General features: G+C 44.4%; 1 protein-coding gene across 1 annotated transcript in view; it reads left to right on the forward strand.

The window, feature by feature from the left end:
* The window catches only part of RASGRF2 (Ras protein specific guanine nucleotide releasing factor 2), a 189,458-nt gene extending 171,635 nt beyond the window's left edge, over positions 1-17,823 (forward strand). Inside the window, 9 exon segments of the mRNA XM_054578547.1 lie at positions 2,489-2,601; positions 6,717-6,777; positions 7,084-7,187; positions 9,260-9,344; positions 12,060-12,257; positions 13,503-13,582; positions 14,851-14,968; positions 15,538-15,606; positions 17,468-17,823. Of these exon segments, the coding sequence (XP_054434522.1) occupies positions 2,489-2,601; positions 6,717-6,777; positions 7,084-7,187; positions 9,260-9,344; positions 12,060-12,257; positions 13,503-13,582; positions 14,851-14,968; positions 15,538-15,606; positions 17,468-17,560 (921 nt within the window). The 3' untranslated portion in view covers positions 17,561-17,823.
* Positions 17,824-19,301: the final 1,478 nt, after the last annotated feature.

Raw genomic sequence — 19,301 nt, forward strand, 5'->3', positions numbered from 1 at the left:
GCTGTCCCCTCTTGGCAGCCCCTCGCCTGTGCCTCAGTCAGGCACTACCGCGCTCTCACCTGCCTCTCCCCCTGGGTTTCATGGGTTAATATCTCCTCTCTCTGCGCATCCGCCCAGACTTCTGCTCATTGCTCTGCCTCTCCCCCACAGCCTTATGTACTGAGGTGCTCAGAAATTGTAGAAAGAATAAGAGCTATAGTCTCCTTTTTAGAGATTGAAATGTCAAAGTCTCACATTTTCTGGTCTCTTCACCTTTGAGAGTAAGATTTTTTTTCTCTAATCTCTCTCCTCATCCCTGCTACGTAAGTTGGAAAACAAAAACTAACCTAAATCAACTTCTGCTGTGACAACTTCAGTGAATGCCTCCGGTCCTCGGATGCCACGGGGTTCACGCATCTGGAGCGTGAAGCTTTGTGAGATAATCTTCAGCAGGCAGCTTCTCTGCTCCCGGCCCTGCTCGCTCAGTCTGCACCAGCAGCCAAGTCCAATTCCTAAGGCGATGCCCGCTCCCGGGTCGCCAGGCGACCCAAGGGCGCCATCTCGTGGACGCTTTGAGTGCTGTCCCGCAATCTTCTACCACCCAATTAGTCTCATTTTCCTACTTCAGGGCCTGGAGAAATGTAGCCAAAAATTAGATTCTAGATCATTACAAAATGGCTGTCAGGCGGATTTATGAATAATCTACTTTGGGATTTAAATAGGGCAAGTGAATTCAGATTTCATTTTAGTGGGTAGTCCATGTTTTTAACAGGGACTTTTGAATGGCCAATTCTGCACATTACATGCACTGGTTATAAAAGAACATTTTACAGGCTAGGTAGTACATCAGAGGATTCAGATTTTTTTAGTCAGTTTTGAAGGACTTATGTTTTGCATGAATTTTTTGTTTAAGGCAAAGTCTTGCTTCTCCAAGGATGATCAGCATCCCTCAGGGGCTCATTAGAAAAGTAGAATCTCAGTCCCTGTTACCGATCTGCTGCCTCAGGATCTGCAGTGACTCGTGGGCACATGACGGTTTAGGAAATGCAGGCGTAGGGTCTCTTAGCAGAGTCAGAGGGAAGGCCCATGCCCTCGTCCCCTGTGCTACAGCCTCCTCTCAGTCGAGTGACCCCTGGCCAAACAAGACCGTGTCCTCTGCCTTGTCTGTCCTTGGGTCAGCAGGGAAAGAATTGAAATCATATAGAGGAAGTTGCTTTCAACATGGTAAAAACCTGTGACAATTTAAGAGTAAGTTATGAGTGAGAATTTTTATATTTTATGCCCAGCCATCATTAGCTAATCTGTTTTATGTTAGCTATGTCAGCAGCGGAGCCTATATTCAGCTTTAACCATTTGATGCTTCAGATAGCGTTTGGACAGATTTGACCAAGTTTTCAAATGGGAAATTATGCATTTGGGGCACAAACACTAAGCAACGATTCTTCACAGAGTATTACATTAGTGGATACACGATGTTGGTTTTATTGCATTATTGGTGATGGTAACTCTGATCGCTTGGTTAAGGTGGTGTCTCCAGAGTCTCCCTTTATAATCAGTAAGTAATTTCTGGTGTGTATGTATGTGTGGGAGTGTGTAGGGGGCGTACTCTGACACTATTAATTGTTTCTCAATAAATTGAAGCATCCATTCATGACCCTTGCCTGATCAGTTATTTTTGCTTTGGTAAAAATTGTAACTTTCTAACTCTTTTAGTCCTTTGCATTTATTAGTTGGCATTCCACTACAAAGGCTAGTTTTCTCTTCTACCCACTTTATGTATTCGTTAGCATCAGTAGGGACCCGCAGGTTGCTTTGATTCAGTTGGTTGTTACTTATCAGTCTTATTTTCGTTTTGATGCTCATATCGTTCGCACTCAGCCCATTGGGTGCCCCTCCTGCCTCACTCCTGCGTGTGTTTGACACGGTCCCGTAGATTTGTGAGGATCATTTATTCTTTAGCCCTTAGCATATCTATACTGAAGTTTTTCATTCAAGTCACTGCTCAGATGACAGATTTTATTCCTGCAACAAGCTTTTCCGAGCTGTTGCTATGCCCCAGTTATCGATCTTACTCATGGGCCAGTGGGAAACCAGACACCTGGATCAGTGCTGACAACATGGTGAGCGATGGTAGAGGGCGCCATGGAGCACCAGGGCTCCGCTCTTCGCCCCAGTGAGTCTGCAAAAGAAGGCTCCTGGGGGAAACTATATCCCCGCCTGGACCTGAAAGATGAATAAAAATAAAAGTGGGGAGAAAGCACAGTGTTCCAGGCTAAGGGAAGCACAAACGTCTTTGAGGAATACCTGCCCCCTGGAAAGCCTGTCAGAAATGCCAACAGCAGTCCCCCCTTCCCAAACCAGCGAGGTCAGGATCCCGGGGGGAAGTCTAAGGCCCATTCACTATTTCCCTTGCCTAGCTCTAGGGAATTTATCACGAGGAATGGTATCCAGTCTCATGGAGCTAAACCCTTCAAAACTAAAACTTTAAAAGATCCATTTTATCTTATAGGATTTCGAGCTCAACAACGAACTCAAGATGAACGTCCTAAATTTGCTAGAAGAAGTTTTGCGAGACCCAGACCTTCTTCCCCAAGAAAGGAAAGCCACAGCCAACATCCTGAGGTAAAGGCAATCCTAGGTGCCTGTTAATGACATTAGTTGATTTGTGCTATGTTCACAGAAAATAAGATCCTATCAAACCAGAAGCATGTATCTTCTTTCCTGCCATCTCAGGAAGACTTTGGACTGTGCGATATAACCTGTGTGGACAGACAGTGGTTTGCTATAGAAGCAAAGAGGACAGGGAGGAAGCCTTGCGGATCCTCTCCTGCGAGCCCTGCAGGCTCTGGCAGAGGGATTTCCCTTCCTCACCTGGGTTCTAATTGTTAGCCTTAAGCCTGTGGTCGTGAGCAGGTGGTGGCGTTCTTGTGGGAGTCTCACTCGCCTGGCTGTGGATGTACCACGCCAGGGTGCTTACACATTTCCTTTGGTTCATTGCACTGGTCTCAGGTTGGAATTTCCACATCATTGATGTTCTGTAAATATGGGCCCTGCACTTTTTTGTGATAAAGGTTTGAATTTGGGCTTCCCACTAGAGATTTGTTTGGCTTTTCCACCCAGCATCCAAGCTGGTAACAAGCTTTCTTACAGCTTCTTGAGTTAGTGGGAGGATTTCTTTTCCAGTCCACCCTATATGAAGAGGGCACCACCCGTGGCTTTGTGCAGACGTTTCAGCCTTCCACCTCACTCGTGGCTCTGTGCTCTGTCTCTGCTTGGAGGGAGAAAGCCCAGCACCTGTCTCCTCCAGCCTGGCTCTCCTTCAGTATTCTGACGACTAGTTTCCTCTTCACTTGCAACCTTTGGAAAGAATCCTTTTTTTTTTTTTTTTCTCCAGAGCTTCTCTCTATAGTACCTTTGTTATCCAGAATGCCTGTGTGTGGAGGGGAGCTCATTTTAGCTCAGTCCACCATGAAAAAAGTCCCTCCCTGTGCAACAACGACAGATTTGGGTCTGTAACATTTTAACAACTGGCCCTAAAGCATTCTTAGCCTTGTTGGCTCAGGATCGCATAGCCAGCCCCTTTTTTCATCCAGGAGTTGTCATTGGTTGAATTATGTCCCCCCTCCCCCAAAATATATTGACGTCCTTGTCCCCCTAACTCAAAATATGACCTTAGTTAGGAATAAGGCCATTGCCGATGTAATTCATTAAGGTGAGGTCATCCTGGAGTAAAGTGGGGCCCTACTCCAATATAACCAGTGTCCTTATGAGAAGATGGCCCTGTGAGGACAGAGACGCAGAGAGAAAGCCCCGTGAAGATGGAGCAGAGGTTGGAGTTGAGGGCTGCCAATGGGCTCCCATAAGCCTGGAGGAAAGAAAGGTTGTTCTTGGGAACACATAGGAAGGAAATGGTCTGGCAGGTTCCAGAGAGTGAAGCAACAGGAGACTAAACCGTTCCCTACGTGAGGAGGAGCAGTCGGAGGTGGGCCGCGCAGGGGACATGAGCCCTTCGATTGCAGCAGCAGCGCACGAGCAGCCCGAAGAGTGTGGGCCTGTCCCTTGGGTGGGCCGCTGCTCTTGGCTCTGTTTGGAAGCCTACCTGATTTCTGCAATTGAAGGAAAAATTTTCTAGTCGTGGACCTTGGATAATCCTGTCTCCTTTTAAATTTTTAAATCCGGTGTTTCCTTATAAATGCACAAATATTAAACTGGTCATAATGACCAATACATGTGAGGGAAACCCAGGATCCGGGAGTGTTCATCAAAGCTTTAAGGTAGTCGGGAGACTAGATGTAAATTCATCCTCTCTTGGAAGTGGACCAGAGGGAGAAGGGACTTCACATCTGAAGGGAAACAGTTGTGACTGTACCTCCCAGTGAATATGAGTTATAGCTGTGAGAAACAAAAACATATCATGTAGTGAAATGTAGCCCTGACATTATAGATTTACAGGCACTCAGTCATGTAACTGTGATATATAAGCAGGAAGCATGTATTTAAACATAAAGTACATGAATCTAGTAAAGCAAAAGCTTTCTGAAATGACCCGCTCTGCCTCACACAGTCTCACAGGCGTTACTTTAGGCTTAATTTGCATAGGTAGTTTTTGCCCCATCTGTGAACAAAAACCTCTGCACAAGATTGTTGTTTTTAAATTACCACTGCCCTCCAACGATGTCTGACCAGCTGGTTTCTGAGGCTCTGCTGTGGAGAGTTATTCCATAGACAACTAACATGCTGCAAAATGAAAAGAAACAATGATTGACTCCTTGGAATGCCAAGTAGAATGGGTTCAAGGCATGAAAAGTTTCCTCCCACCAAACCTCTCAAAGCCCCAACAGCATCAGTAGGCCCTTATGAAGAGAGAAAATATTAAATAACTTAATGGGACCAGAATGTACCTTGGAACATTAGGGTGAGACCATTAAGGAGAGAAACATTTGATAAAAGCTAACTAATTTCTTGGCCATTTCTTTCCAAAGGAAGAAATAGTCCATCATTTTTTTTTAAAGAAAATCTTGTCCAGGGGCACATGTAGTTATGGGGCCACCGATCTCTCCCCAGGAACCTAGCCTACAGTGGAAAGAATGACATAAACTCTAGAAAAAAAGAAAGACTTTTATTCCCTACATGTAGCCCTTAAGTGTGATTTAATAGTCTTGGGAAATAGAGTTGTGTTTACTTATTTTTTCCCTCACCTAACTCTGTCCTTTACCATGTGAGGAGTATTTTTCTGCTCACAAATGACGTGACTAATTGCTGACCAGAGGACAGCCCCTCCTATCGTCCAGAAGGGTTCTGCTCCCCCTCGGCAGCCTCTGTGACAGAGGAAGACAGGGGAGAAGGGACTGAAGCGTGAGCTCTGCTGGACCCTTGAAGAGGCGCCTCCCATAAGCCTGCTTAAGACAAAGAAAAGTAAAAGGAGAGCACAGTTGCACCAAACCCTGGCCAAGTTAGTTTCTTTCAGCTTTTGTGTCCTCATGGACAAAATGGAAATAATAATGCTTACCTTGGCCCTGGCTGGGTGGCTCTGTGGGAGCGTTATCCTTTAAACCAAAAGGCTGAGGGTTGGATTCCTGGTCAAAGCACATACTTAGGTTGGGGGTTTGAGGCCTGGTTAGGGCGTGGGGGACGTTTCTTTCTCACATTGATGTTTCTCTCTCTTTTTTCCTTTCTCTCTAAAATCAATAAATATATCATCAGTGAAGATGAAGAAAATAATAATGCTTACTCTGAAGGGATTTTTTGTGTGTCTGTGTGTGTGGTACAAGAGGTAGTGTATGTCAAATGCTTAGTATATACCTGGCATGTCATGGGCATAGAATAATCTGTTGATTTTTTACTTTGGAGGGTGGTAATTTTGTTTAAATCAACTCAAACACAACAACACTCTACAACATTATTTCTTTTGAAACCAGCTTCCTCCAGCAGACAGGCTACATGCTTTGGGACTGTTTAAATATTTTAACACTTTTAATACACAAGTGTGCCTTTATTTTGGAACACTTAAAGTGTTGCGCTCAGATGGCAAGTTACATAATCGGTATAATTCTGGCCGCCGAACTTGTGTGGGACAGGACTTATCACTCCCACAGTGAAACCAGCGCCCACTTCAGTCATAAGCAACTTCTGTATTTATTCATTCATTTATCACCTATCAAAAAAGAATTTTATTGAGAACTGAATAACACCATGTGTTGGGTTATAGCGTCAAATCTCAGGGAAGTCCATCTGGGAAATAAGGGGGAAGGATTTACCTGCTGGCTTCTGCTGCACGCTGTTGAAATTCTTGCAGTGGAGGAACTCCTCTGAGCTTCTGGTCTGTATGTCAATGGGGAGGCGCAGCTCCATGTCGTGTGCCTCAGCAGGGACAGGGCAGGGACAGGGCAGGGCCAGGGTCAGGGAAGAGAGGGGCAGGGATGGGGTCCTGGGGCCCAGTAGACTTCGAAGGACTACAGGGGACCCAATTCATGGCACAGCTCGTCCTCAGTGTCACTCTGCGTGGCTGTTTTACTTACAACCTTGTATGTAACAACTCAGCTCCCTTGATGATCCTGGGCCTTTAACACACGTGATTTTCCGTTTCTTTGACTGCCTGTTTCCTGTGTCCGCCTCCCCCGCCATGGCTCCACAGCCTCCCGCTGGCAGCAGCAGCACAGACCTGGGGAACTCTCATTCCTGCTATGTCTACTTTCTTTTCATGGGGGATATTTTTATTTTTATTTTTATTTTTTTAGAGCTCTTTCACAAGATGATCAAGATGACATTCACCTAAAATTAGAAGATATAATCCAACTGGTAAGTTCACCCATGGTCTTATCCAGCACAATTATGTGCAGTCTCCCACTAACAGGCAAGCAATATGCCTGTCCTGATGACGGAGTGCTCGGTTGTTCTGTCACGGCAGCTCTGTCAGATGAACCTCACTCGGTGTGTAGTTTAGTGACTGGTCCATGATATTAATGTTGCCTGGTAGTTCTAAGCTTTCTACCATTTTCTTCATAGCTAGATTCTGTGATAGACTTTGTACGTCAGCAGCAGCTCCGAGCAGACAGGAGGCCCACTCCCGTGCATGTTCCACCTCCTGCTCCACTTGTCTTCCAGGCAGACTGTCCGAAGGCCGAGTGCTTTGAGACCTTGTCCGCCATGGAGCTGGCTGAGCAGATCACCCTCCTGGACCACGTCATCTTCAGAAGCATCCCCTACGAGTGAGTGCTGGCGCTGTAACCGCGGCAGGCCCCTCAGACAGGATTAGCCAGCTGAGGCTTGACACGATGCCTAAGCCAGATCAGTGTGCAGAGCTGAGTCTTCCTCTTGAAACGGTTTGGTCCCACGGAGTGTCTTTTGTTTCTGGTTTATGTGGGAAATATTGATTTGGAAATAGCGGGGATTCTCAAGATGGTCACATTATGTTTCTGTGTGTACGACGATTACCACAGACCGTACGTTTATCTTTACTCCCACGCCCTCACACTGCAGAGACCCGCAGACAGCTGCAGCTGCGGCTCTCCGGTTCCAGCGTGGCTCACAGCGTTCGGGAAACGTTACAAATGTACATTCCTAGACTCCCCCCTTGGAGATTCCGTTCCAGTAAATGCGAGGCCCGAGAAACTGCATTTTCAATGAAAATTCCAGATAATTATGGGTGGTCCAAGAATTTTAGAGAGACTGATCTTGGGTAAATGCTGTAAATTCTGCTCCCCACTTGCATAAATCAGTAAGTGTTGCTGAGCTTTGAGACCGTCGGCTCATCACACAGCCTTTTAATTTCCTCAGATGCAGGGTCAGGGCGGCTCCTAAAGCCCCCTCCCAGCTGTCACATTTGGTGGCCCACAAACAACGCCTTGGTTTGGACAAATGACAACTGTTGGCACGTGTCTTCTGTGAACAAAAAATTAAATTGAGGATAAGGGAGGGCTGGGCAAGAGATTGGAGCATGTCATGTAACAGTGAGGATAGAGGGCAGGCATGGCAGGGCGGGTGGTCAGAGGACATGTAGAGGGTCAGGCCTACAGCCATGTCACAGACATGGAAGGAGCAGGGACATAAAATACCCCTGCAGACTTTTACGTACTGTATCTTCTTTCTCCCCGCCTCCTCCAGCACTCATAGACCAATCCATGAACATGAAACAATAAAATGGGAATGTGGCCCAGTGGCCAAACCAAGGAACCCAGTGACTTTTCGAGGACCCGCATGAGGAACCACAGTGCCTTTTCCCACACCTCCTGACTCCCCTCCAGTGCAGTGAGGATTCGGGAGGGAGATGAGCGTGACCTCTGTTAGGGGAGGAGAAAGAGCAAAGCCCAAACCTTTGTGCTGGCCCTTGATGTTGTCTCTTCCTGGGACCCTCCCCACCTCTGTCCCCTTTGAGCTGAACATCCACCAATTATTTTCATTATGCCGTGGAACCAGCACATCTTTTGTCCAATAGCCTTCCAGAGTGGGAGCAGTCCCACCAACAGCAAGGGACGAAGGACCTTGCAGAGACTCAGTCAGCATTTCTGGATTAAGAATATGTCAGAGTGATTTTATTTCAAGCTATGTTTTGCAATGGCTACTAGAGATAATGCCTGTGTGCTCCATCTTGATTGCCCATTGCTCCCCGTGATCTGGTGGCCTGCTTGTGGGTTAAGGGAAGGGACGGGAATGTTATTCGGAGGGTGGGCCTTCCGCCAGGCTCACCTCCCTCCGCAGTAACCTCCTTCGTCGCCTGAATGGGCTGTAAGCTGGTAAGTGGCGTGGCTGTTTATTCAGCCCCTACCACAGTGCGCTGTCCTGGTCTCTGGGGAGGACAAAGGAGAGTCCTGCCCGTGGAATGGAAATGTGCCTGGAGACCATCAGAGCAAAGCGGAGGGAAACATGCTGTTCTTGATTAACATTTTTGGTAGTGATTGATTTTTTGGACCTTCTGCTAAGGCTTACATCTTTTTAAAAGCCGATCCAGGGAAATTAATCTTGGTTTCTGAGCTAGTACTTAGCCTCTTTAGTCCTCTTGCGTGGGTCATTGTTTTCCAACTTCAGAGAAGCCTTTATAATGAGCCTAACAGGGACAAAGTTCCAAACATTTATAAGAGAAAGCTGGAAACTGAAAAATCTTTTTCTTTCTTGCATGGAGTGGGGAAATACTAGAGTGGAGCTAAAATTCATTTGAGATGGTCAGTAGCAGGTGGTGTTGGGCAATGTAAATTTAGTGTGTGTAATATCAATAATATCCAAACAAATAATTAACTGTATTTTAAAAATTTAATTGGTTTTATACTTTGCTTTGAACTTGCAGAGAGTTTCTTGGGCAAGGTTGGATGAAGCTGGATAAAAATGAAAGAACACCTTACATTATGAAAACCAGCCAACACTTCAATGATGTGAGTAACCATAAAAATAAAACATTGGGCATGTTACAGGAAGATGAACGTCAGGGTCTTATGATTTTTTAAAAAATAAAGCTACCCACTTTCAAAACAGAACTGAAGTAATGTTAAAGGCAAGCTTAAATCTCCTCTAAGAGTTCACAGTAATGTCATAATTTTCAGTTAACTTCCCGATGCAAGAGGTTCACTTCCGCTGGTGCCCGGGTCTGGTGAATGCCCAGTAATGCACAGGGTGGCGTTATTGTTTTCATCATAATCATGAGTATCTCATGGTCGTAGATTGACTAGTTCTAACAGAATAAACAGCACATGTGTCACTGGTCCGTGATGGTGCTGGTGACAGTAAGGTTAGGTGGATGCCACTCTTCCTCATCATGACTGAGCCCATTCCAGGGTTGGAGGGGACCTCTTCGAGCAGGACTGGAGTACTGCTCTGGCCGTGGGCACGGGGACAGCTGTTGGTCCATCCCCTGCTCTGCTTTCCTCCAGCAGTAGGATGGAGTGGCTGTATGCCCACCAACTCCTCCTTTGTTCCTGTCTAACGGTCTTGGCCCTGACTTGGAACCGCAGATGTCCAAGTGTCTTCAGGACTTTCCAGGCAAAAAGGGAGGCTCTCTTTGCAGTTACGCTCAACTACAGTAAAAGGAATAATGATAACATTAAAAAAAAATAAAAGAGAGACTACCAGGAACCCTGCAAGTAAATTAACAGGTCACTTAGAATCAAAATAAAAAACAACAGTGTAGATTCCAAGGCAGTGATTCTGCGCAGGGTGCTTGCAGAGCACCCGCATGCCGAGTGAATGCTAACACATCATGAGCATCAAAGCCACTGCTGCCTAAAGTACAGGGCGCATGACCCGCCTGGGCCACTCTCTGAGAAGCGGGCGCCTGCTGTGGAAAGCAAGCCTCCACTGCCTGCCACATACACACCTGGGGCACCCTGGACACTCAAACCAGGTTCGAGCCCCAGCTCCACGCCCACACGTCTCCACTTCGATGGCCACCACCTTGTGCCCTCAACAATTAGCAAATGGACTTATCCTTGGCACCCCAGGCCTGCCATGCCTGCTTCTTCATCTTCCTCTCTGCCCTCAGTCTCAGATAATGGCCTCGCCATACACTCACTTGCCCAAGTACAGAATGTAGAGGTCATTTTTGACTCCTTCTCCTCCTTTCCCCGCCCTCATCGCCCCCAACATATTAGTGAGCCCTAAATCTAGATATGTCTCATACCCTTTTCCCCTCCTTTCCCGCTGCCGTAGCCTCAACGTGGCCTTTCATCCTCTTTCTCTCAGGAGCTCCCAGCTCACTGTCCCCTGCCCTCTCATCGCCCTCCAGCCCGCTCCTCATGCAGTATTTTGGGAATAGCTTCTCTGAAAGGCCAACTTAATGATACCACTTTCTTTGACAAAAATCTGTAAGTGGCTTGCCCTCTCCTTCCGGATGTGGTTCATCTGCTCAACCTGACCTACAAGAGCCCTACTCCCCTGTCGTCCTTGCCTCTCGTGACCCCTGAGCCCCTCCGATGGCTGCCAGATCCTCCTCATACTGCGCCTCCCACCTCTACTCCTGTGCAAATGTTCCTCTGCTTTGATGGAAAGCAGTGACTAACTCAGTGCAGCCCACAACCTCATTCCAAAAGCCTCCTCTGTGCTGGGCCAGATGCCCCGTGCTGTCCTTATACTCTCAGCCACGCCGCCCACCGCCACCCCCGTGCAGGCTTGGCTTTGCATTTTGCTGTGTGGCATTTACTGTTTATATCTGCACACCCCTGCCCCTTCCCATCTAGTTAGACTCAGTGCCTTGAGGTCAGGGATGCTGATTTATGTCTTTCTGTTTCTGGCACCTAAAAGAATGCCTGGTTCATAGTAGGTGCTGGATATAAAGTAACTTTTAAATAAGTATGCATATTGATCATCCTGAAGCACTGTGAGATCTTAAATACTTAAAGAATCATCAAAGAATGCTTGTACCCATCAAATTTAGTGTACAGATCTTATATTAGACCCCCATTCCCTTTTTAGCAGTCAACCCTATTCTGCCCTTTTCCTGTCCATATTTTAAGTGTTGTGCTTCTTAAGCCACTATTTTTTTTCTCTTGGATTTACTAATAGAATTACAGTACTTAGCCTTGAAACTACAGGCCCTTTTAAAAAACTGCTGGTGGAAAAAAATTCAACAAAATATGAAGGAGAAAATATTCTCTCTTCTCCTTCATTGAAGTGTTTCTGGTTTGAGAGTTGATGAGGTTAGAAACAATTTGATTGGAGGTAAAGCATTTTCTTTCTCTGTGATAACTGAGGCTTCCGAGAGTGGATATTCCATATCACTGAGGGGCAAGGAGCATGTGGAGAGGCCCCAAGAAGTGCAACCCATGACCTGCAAAGGGTACTATTCCTCAAGGGTTAGCTCATTCTACTCTATTTCCTTAATAATTGTTGCAAATAAGTCCTCCAGCAAAATTACCAATGGACAAAGTTACGCCTGCCCCAACAAGCTGGTTCTCAACAATGCCTTTCTTCCCTCTGTTTGCTATTATTATTACAGACTTTAGTCACCCCCGAAATTTGTTATCTAAATATGGACTATGATCTCCATGCCCCTCGGCGCCCTGCTTTCCTGACATTTCTGCAGGCGACTCAGGTATTTGGCCTGAATGCATGGCTCTAGCTCTTAGCTGCCTCTCTTGGCCTTCCCGTTGTCTCAGATGAGTAACCTGGTGGCCTCTCAGATAATGAATTACGCCGATGTCAGCTCTCGTGCCAACGCAATTGAGAAGTGGGTGGCGGTGGCGGACATCTGCCGATGCCTGCACAACTACAATGGTGTGCTGGAGATCACCTCCGCCTTAAACAGAAGTGCCATCTACAGGCTGAAGAAGACCTGGGCCAAGGTGTCCAAGCAGGTGAGTGGCAGCGTGCGACACATCCTGCTGCCAAGGGAAGGAGAGGCTGGGAGACCTGAGCCAAGGTAAACAGTACTAATTAGGAAATAATTAGCTGAAATGAGCAGCTCAGTTGCCAAAGAAAGGTGCCAGTGTGAGTAATTACTGTGTTCTTATCACTTAATTGATTCCACTCATGTGCATTTCTAAATGGTTCATTTAGAAGAGAAAATACAACCCCAAACATTCATTATAACATATTTGGGGAGAGTCTCAAACAATGTGGTTGGCAGTCAGGAGTCAGTTCCTGAATTATTTAGAGAGGGCACATTGATTTTAAGCGATGTCGAGTGAATCCACTCTTTCTCCCCCAAAGTGAGGGTGCACATGTTTTAGGACCAAACACTCGGGACAGAGGGCCTCAACCTTCACCACTTTCTTTGTTATTCACATAGTAAATTGAGAGTGTGGGCATGATGACTTAGATGTGCAGAAATAGAGCTTTCTTAATTTTCTTTTCATCGGACTCAGCTTGCTCCTGCCTATCGTTTTCATTCAGGTGACGTCAGTCAGTATTTCCCCCCATGCTTTTCCCCCGACCTTCTCCATGGGCAGTGGTGGGGGGAGCCCCCCAAGGCCCGAGGGCAAGTGGCCTGAGGCGCCTCTGCCTGGGCACCCCGAGTGCTTTTCCCAGCTGAGCTGCCTGGGCGCGGGCACTGCGGGTGTGGCTCGTGCCCGTCGAGGGCCGCCCTCCCGTTCTCCCGTGCACAAGGGGAGTCCAGAGCGGTGTCAGCAACAATTGCACGTCTTGGTCTGTATCAGTTATATATTTCTGACAAGTTGATAAAGATGGTCACAAGAGAAAGGACTTGGACTAGAGGATATTGGTAGGTCAATGGCCAAGCAACCAGATGAGAGCTTTGGTGATTTGGAAATTAACACTCAAAGAGCTTCATCATGTAAACCCCCTGACGTGAGACTTCTCCTCCAAAAGTTCCTGTTCAACATGTGCTTCTCGGTCCTTTAAGTCCTGAGTTTCTGGCATATTGCCATTTTCTTCCTCTACATATTTTCCTCTCTTTTTGGCTGAGTATCATAGTCACTTTCTCTTCTCTACATGTTTTTTTTTCACATCAAATAATCTCATCTCGGTATCTTGAAAATCATATCACAACAGCTTGTGACTATGAAAGAAAATTGAGCATCTTTTGGTATCAAACTATAGGAGTGTTTTCATGACATACTAAGTCATTTTTTTCTTTCTAGACAAAAGCGCTAATGGACAAACTTCAGAAGACTGTTTCATCTGAAGGAAGATTTAAAAATCTCAGAGAAACCCTTAAAAAGTATGCCTATATTATATTATCTATAGTTCATAAATATATTTAAATAATTTATATAGTGTACAGATAGTGGCCTGCCTCCTACTTTGCTTTGTAATGAAAAACTAATAAGAAACAATTTCCACCACCTACATATTTTTCCAATTTTCCTTTTCATTTGGAATACGATGCATACAGTAAGTATCATATGGATATGCTCACAGTATGCAGAGTATTCCAAACAGGAAGAAAAATATCACCCTAGTAAGTCAAACATGATTTACTATAAAAAGTTTGATTTGGTATTTCTTAAGCTAAGCATCATGATATTCTGTGATTTTTTATAATTTAAATATTCCAATACCTATTCATTATTGTTATCTATTTTCTTTTATTGCTGGATCATTCTCTGTTGAGAAAGAGAATAGAATAGAACAGAACAGAACAGAATAGAACGGAATCGAATCGATCCTGCAACTGGTTTTCTTACTATCTGTACACTGGTCCTGTTATGTCATGACGGAAAGACTCCTAGTGGTAACAACAACACAATTACTATTCACTGATTACTTACTAAGTTACAGACTCCATGCTAAGTGCTTGGTGTGTTAGTCAAGCCTCACAACTAACTAGAGATATAAGTCTTAGTGTCTCCATTTGATAGATGAGGGAGCCAGAGAGAGTTAGTAAGTGGCCATGCTGGGACCCAAACCCACTTCTTTCTGGATCAAAAGCCCAAGTTCTCAGCTCTAGACTCTGAGAAGACATAGTGTATCCCACCTCAAATACAAACAAACAACACACAAAAAGTAAACAAGGTCTCATATTAGTGTGCAGTTGTAGTATTAATTATAGCTATACCTTGTAAAACATTTAAATACTAACTAAAACCGAACACAAGTTTTACAAGCTCTAATCATATTGATTTTTCCACCCAGTTCTTCCATGTTGATGGGTTGCACTTTAATGAGGTGAGGGCATAGGGATTTCCCGCAGGCCAATTTACAGGGACTGCAAACAAATACTGACAATCACTGCTAGCAAAGGTTTCATATTTATCTAGGAGTTACTCTATTATTCAAACATGCCATTGTGTATTATTCAAACACATTGTAAAGCATGGGCTGTAATTTTGTATTATATTCTATTGTGAAAAGATGTATTTAAAACTCTGCGTATCATGAGTGTGCTTCTGAAAAGGGAATTAGAAGACGTTGTTCTTCCTGTTTAATTGAGGTGGGAAATCGACATTGTGTGAATGAGCATGAGAATAGTGTCTCTTGGTCTTGCAGTTGTAACCCCCCTGCTGTTCCTTATCTGGGGATGTACCTGACAGACCTGGCGTTTATTGAAGAAGGGACACCAAACTTTACTGAGGAAGGCCTCGTCAATTTCTCCAAAATGAGAATGGTCGGTGATAATCTCCTAACCAGTCTGTTTCGATGACTACTGGCTTATAGAGAAGAGGTTAAGTCATGAAAGTCACTGCTTGCTTTTTAACCTTGAATTGGACAGGATGCTGGAACTGGGTCTAACCCCCAATGCTGGCTGATGGGGCAGATTTTGAGCGGAGCCATTTCAGTCTGAGCGAAGGGCGGGCGGGAAGAAAGCTCCTGGCATGAAGCTCTAAGGCTGACCAGTGAGACAGATGCTGAAGGCTTCTTGCTAAACATCCGGGTTCTGGGCACCAAGTTAGAAGCAAGGAGCCCATGGACAATAGCACCCAGAGCTTTCCACTCCTGAGCCTGAGGTCACCCAGTGCCAGCTCTCTCCCTAATCATGAATTCAGTATCTTCTTGCGGTTAGCATTCTGTACAGTTCATTGAAAAGCAAGAAAGCCCTGAGCATAAGGAATGATCAGACAGTGCTCCAGACACCTCACGGGAGGAAGTGACTGGTCACCCTGGGATGGGCCCCCAGGAGAATATGCTGTGATAATCGGGAAATGCTTTGCTTTGCTTTTGTTGTTTCTCTGTTAGATATCACATATCGTCAGAGAGATACGCCAGTTCCAGCAGACTTCCTATCGAATAGATCATCAGCCAAAGGTAATATTGTGGTTGTAAGGGAATTTAATAAAGTAAAAAACAGATTAATGAATTAGAAACAGCAGTAGAGGTGATCATTAATACCAAAAGCTGACTCACAGAAAAGACCAATAAAATAGACAAACGTTTGGGAAGTCTGATTAAGAAAAAAAGGAAAGAAGGCAAACACACACACATCAAGTTATCATCAAGTTTTATTGATTTTACATCCTATATTGTCTGAAATCTGTCTACATCACCACCACTCCTGGTCCAAGCTGCTGATATGTTACCTGATCTACTTACATTCACGCTACAATGCAAAATCCATTCTACACATTACAGCCAGATGGAATTCTGAAACACAGGTAGAATATGTCTGCAACTTGCATTAAGTATTTTATTGGTTTCCCATTGCTCTTACAATAAAAAAAGAAAAATATCTTGCTATGTCCAAGAACTATTGCATTATGTGGCCCCTGCTTCCAAGATTTATCTCTCATCATACACCACCTTTCCCCTTCCTCTCTCTATCCCAGCCACAACTGGCCGGCCTTCCTTCCCTCCTTCCTTCCTTCCATTTTTAATAAATGTTACTTTTTAGAGTTGTTTTAGCTTTACAGAAAAATTTGGAAGGAAGTACAGAAGGTTCTCATATAACTTACAGCCAGTTTTCCCTACTACTTCATGGAACTTGACAAATTTATCCTAAAATTAATAAGGAAGCTGAGGTAGACAAAACTGTGGTGAATAAAATAAGATTATGCGGGTATAAGAATACAAATTAAATGGAGCAGAATAAAGTCCAGATACATATTTTATCCATATGAAAATCTAATATGGGATAAAGGAGGCATTTTTGAAAGTACCAGAAAGAAATTGACCATTCAGTAAGTGGAAAAAGAAGTTTGACTGTACATCTTACACCATTTACAAAAATAAATTCCAGATGAATTCATTACCTAAATGTAAAAAAAAAATAGTAAATGATTTGGAAGCAATCCAGATATCCATAAACAGATGACTGGATAAACAAATGTGGTATACCTATACAATGGGGTGCTACTTAGCCATGAAAGAGGACAGGCTACTGATAAATGCCACAAACAGGTGAATCTCAAAACATTATGCTGAGTGATAAAAGCTACACACAAAAGAGTACATATGGTATGATTCTATTTACATAGAGTTCTAGAGTAGACAGGGCTAATACATGGTGCGAGGAATGAGAGCACTGGGTGCTTCTGGGAGCAGATTGACTGGGAAGTTGCATGAAGGAACTTTCTAGGGTAACGAGGTTGTTCTATATCATGATTTTATACAGATACATATACATATACATATAAATATATGTATTATATATATATAAACATGGGGGTATACATTTGTCAAAACTAATCAAACTATTAATTTTACTTATATAAGTTATATCTCAATAAAAATAAATATTCACATGGAAGTACTCCAGACTCCAGCATTTTCATTTCAGCGTCATTTCCTTTCATTTTGTCTCTAGCCTCTGCCCTAGAGGAACACGCAGGCGCGCGCACTAGGAAGCACGTTGACAAGGGTTTCGCCTCAACTTTGTGCAACAGTGAAATATTGACAGCAGCTCAATCTCTAGAAGGACAGTAAAAAGTTCAGCAGGATACAAACCAAATGATAGCAGTGTGCCTCTTGAGGGAGGAGCCCAGAGAGTTGGGAGAGGCCAAGACATGCTTGATTTTACTTTTATACACAGAGGCTATATGCATACGTTTCTTAGTTATGTGAAATTTTTAAATGTTAAGAGGGTATGTTGAATTGTGTCAGACTCCATTCAGAAAATGCACGAACCAGTGTTCTGGAAAAACTGAAAACTAGGATTTCCTTTTTTCTCCAGGTCACTCAGTACTTGCTTGACAAAGCCCTCATCATAGATGAAGACACGCTGTATGAGCTGTCACTAAAAATTGAACCCCGGCTGTCTGCTTGAAGAGTTGGCCCTGCCCTGAGCCCGTGGGATTTTTCTGGAGAGAGAAACAGACAGAACTGTGCATGCCATGCCTGCCACGCGCGGTGAGGACCACGAGGATGGAGACTAGGCCAGGTGTCTTTTGTCCACAGAAGAGGAACTTAACGGGAATTCTGCCTCCAGCCAGGAGAGCCCAGCTGTTTGGGGTCAAAGATAGATGCTTCAGACTTGGGTGGGAAGGTGAAAAAATGGTATTTGGTAGGGTGGATGGCACATTCTGCATAAGAGAATGTAAGATGGGAGATGTAGTGGCCATTTTAATGACACAGGTAAGAAAGTCAGTTTCAAAATCTGCCCCATGTTCTGTTAGAACTTGGGCATGAGGGTTCATGAAAAGGGCCTGTGATGTTTCTCTGGCACTTTACTGGCCTGGGTACACCTCCCAGTCTCCTCCTAGGATTTACCTGCTTCCATTCCGTTTCCTTTGTTACCAGCTTCCGGAAAAGCCGAGGCTTTCTTTGTAGGGATGGGCCGACACACAAGCGATCGCAGTCTGCAGCATGTGCATGGTTTTCAGTGCATGGTGGAATGACGGCATGTTCTGAAACTGCTTTCCAGTCTTTAGGCAACAGGGGAGGAAAGAATGTTGAAAGTCAAGTGGATTTGTACATGACATTCCTTTCATTAAAAACTCAGTAGCCTGTGCCCCAGAGGATTCCAGCTGGTGGCTGCATGAGGTGGGGTGGGCCTTCTTCCTGAGGCTGTGCCAGGAAGCCAGTGCCCTCGGAAGGGCAGGTGCAGAGTTTGCGCAAAGGTGCCCATGCACCTCACTGACCAAAACTGTGGAATGAGACTGAAGGCCACAAAGTGCTGTGGGGAAGAGTGGGTGTCAATGCTAAGTGAAAAGGTATAGTGCTTATATATCTCTGCACCTTGTTGTGTTTGTTTTCTTTTTTTCCTCCCTCACAGTAATGTGGGAATCTCTTCTGATGTTCGCAAACCATTTTTAGGCTCATTATGAAGACTGGTTGTATTTTTAAAAAGTTGTTTAGTGGGAATTTCTTTTTAAAACTCACACTTCCACGTACTATTGGCACACAGTTCTTCCCCAACCGTCTTTGTTTTAAAATTTTATATTTTTGAGTGAAAATATTGTGCGTGTATGAGAAATGGATCCAATCACTCAACAGCTGTTGGATCAGAAAACCAGCTGCCGGGGTTCGTCCTGCTACCCTGGGAGGAAAAAGTGACCTTGCTTTTCCCAGGGTTTTCAGTTGTTGAAGAAATAGGGCTCTCTTGTGTTTACCTCCTTCTTCTCTTCTCAGGGAGACCTCTGCTTTAAAAGAAGAAAGAGATAAAACATATGGTTATTGTTACCTGAGCCTATTGCACCTGACATTTTCACTGAAAGGCATGAAGTGTATCGATGTTGACAATGAACAAAATTGATCTGTCTAGCTATTGTCCCTCTTTCTTTGCACTATAATTACGTTGTTAGAGCTAACAGCTGACTAACAAATTCATCTTGCTGGCTCCTAAAACCCAGTGGAAGGGCCAACATAGAAATGGAGAATGTATACAATTTTCCTGCATGGTAAAGGCCATGTCTGTACATAACTGTACAGTGAAGTATCAAGTAAGTAAAAGAAAATATTTATAATATTTGAAGACCATTCCAAAAATATTTTCAATAGCTCATATTAGCCAACAGTGTAGCACTAAACCCAAGGAGGGTTACTTATGGATGCTTTCTTTTTATTTT

Source organism: Pteronotus mesoamericanus, unplaced genomic scaffold (assembly GCF_021234165.1).
Source record: "Pteronotus mesoamericanus isolate MK-2021 breed Mesoamerican mustached bat unplaced genomic scaffold, CSHL_Meso_final contig_50, whole genome shotgun sequence".
NCBI classification, from domain to species: domain Eukaryota; kingdom Metazoa; phylum Chordata; class Mammalia; order Chiroptera; family Mormoopidae; genus Pteronotus; species Pteronotus mesoamericanus.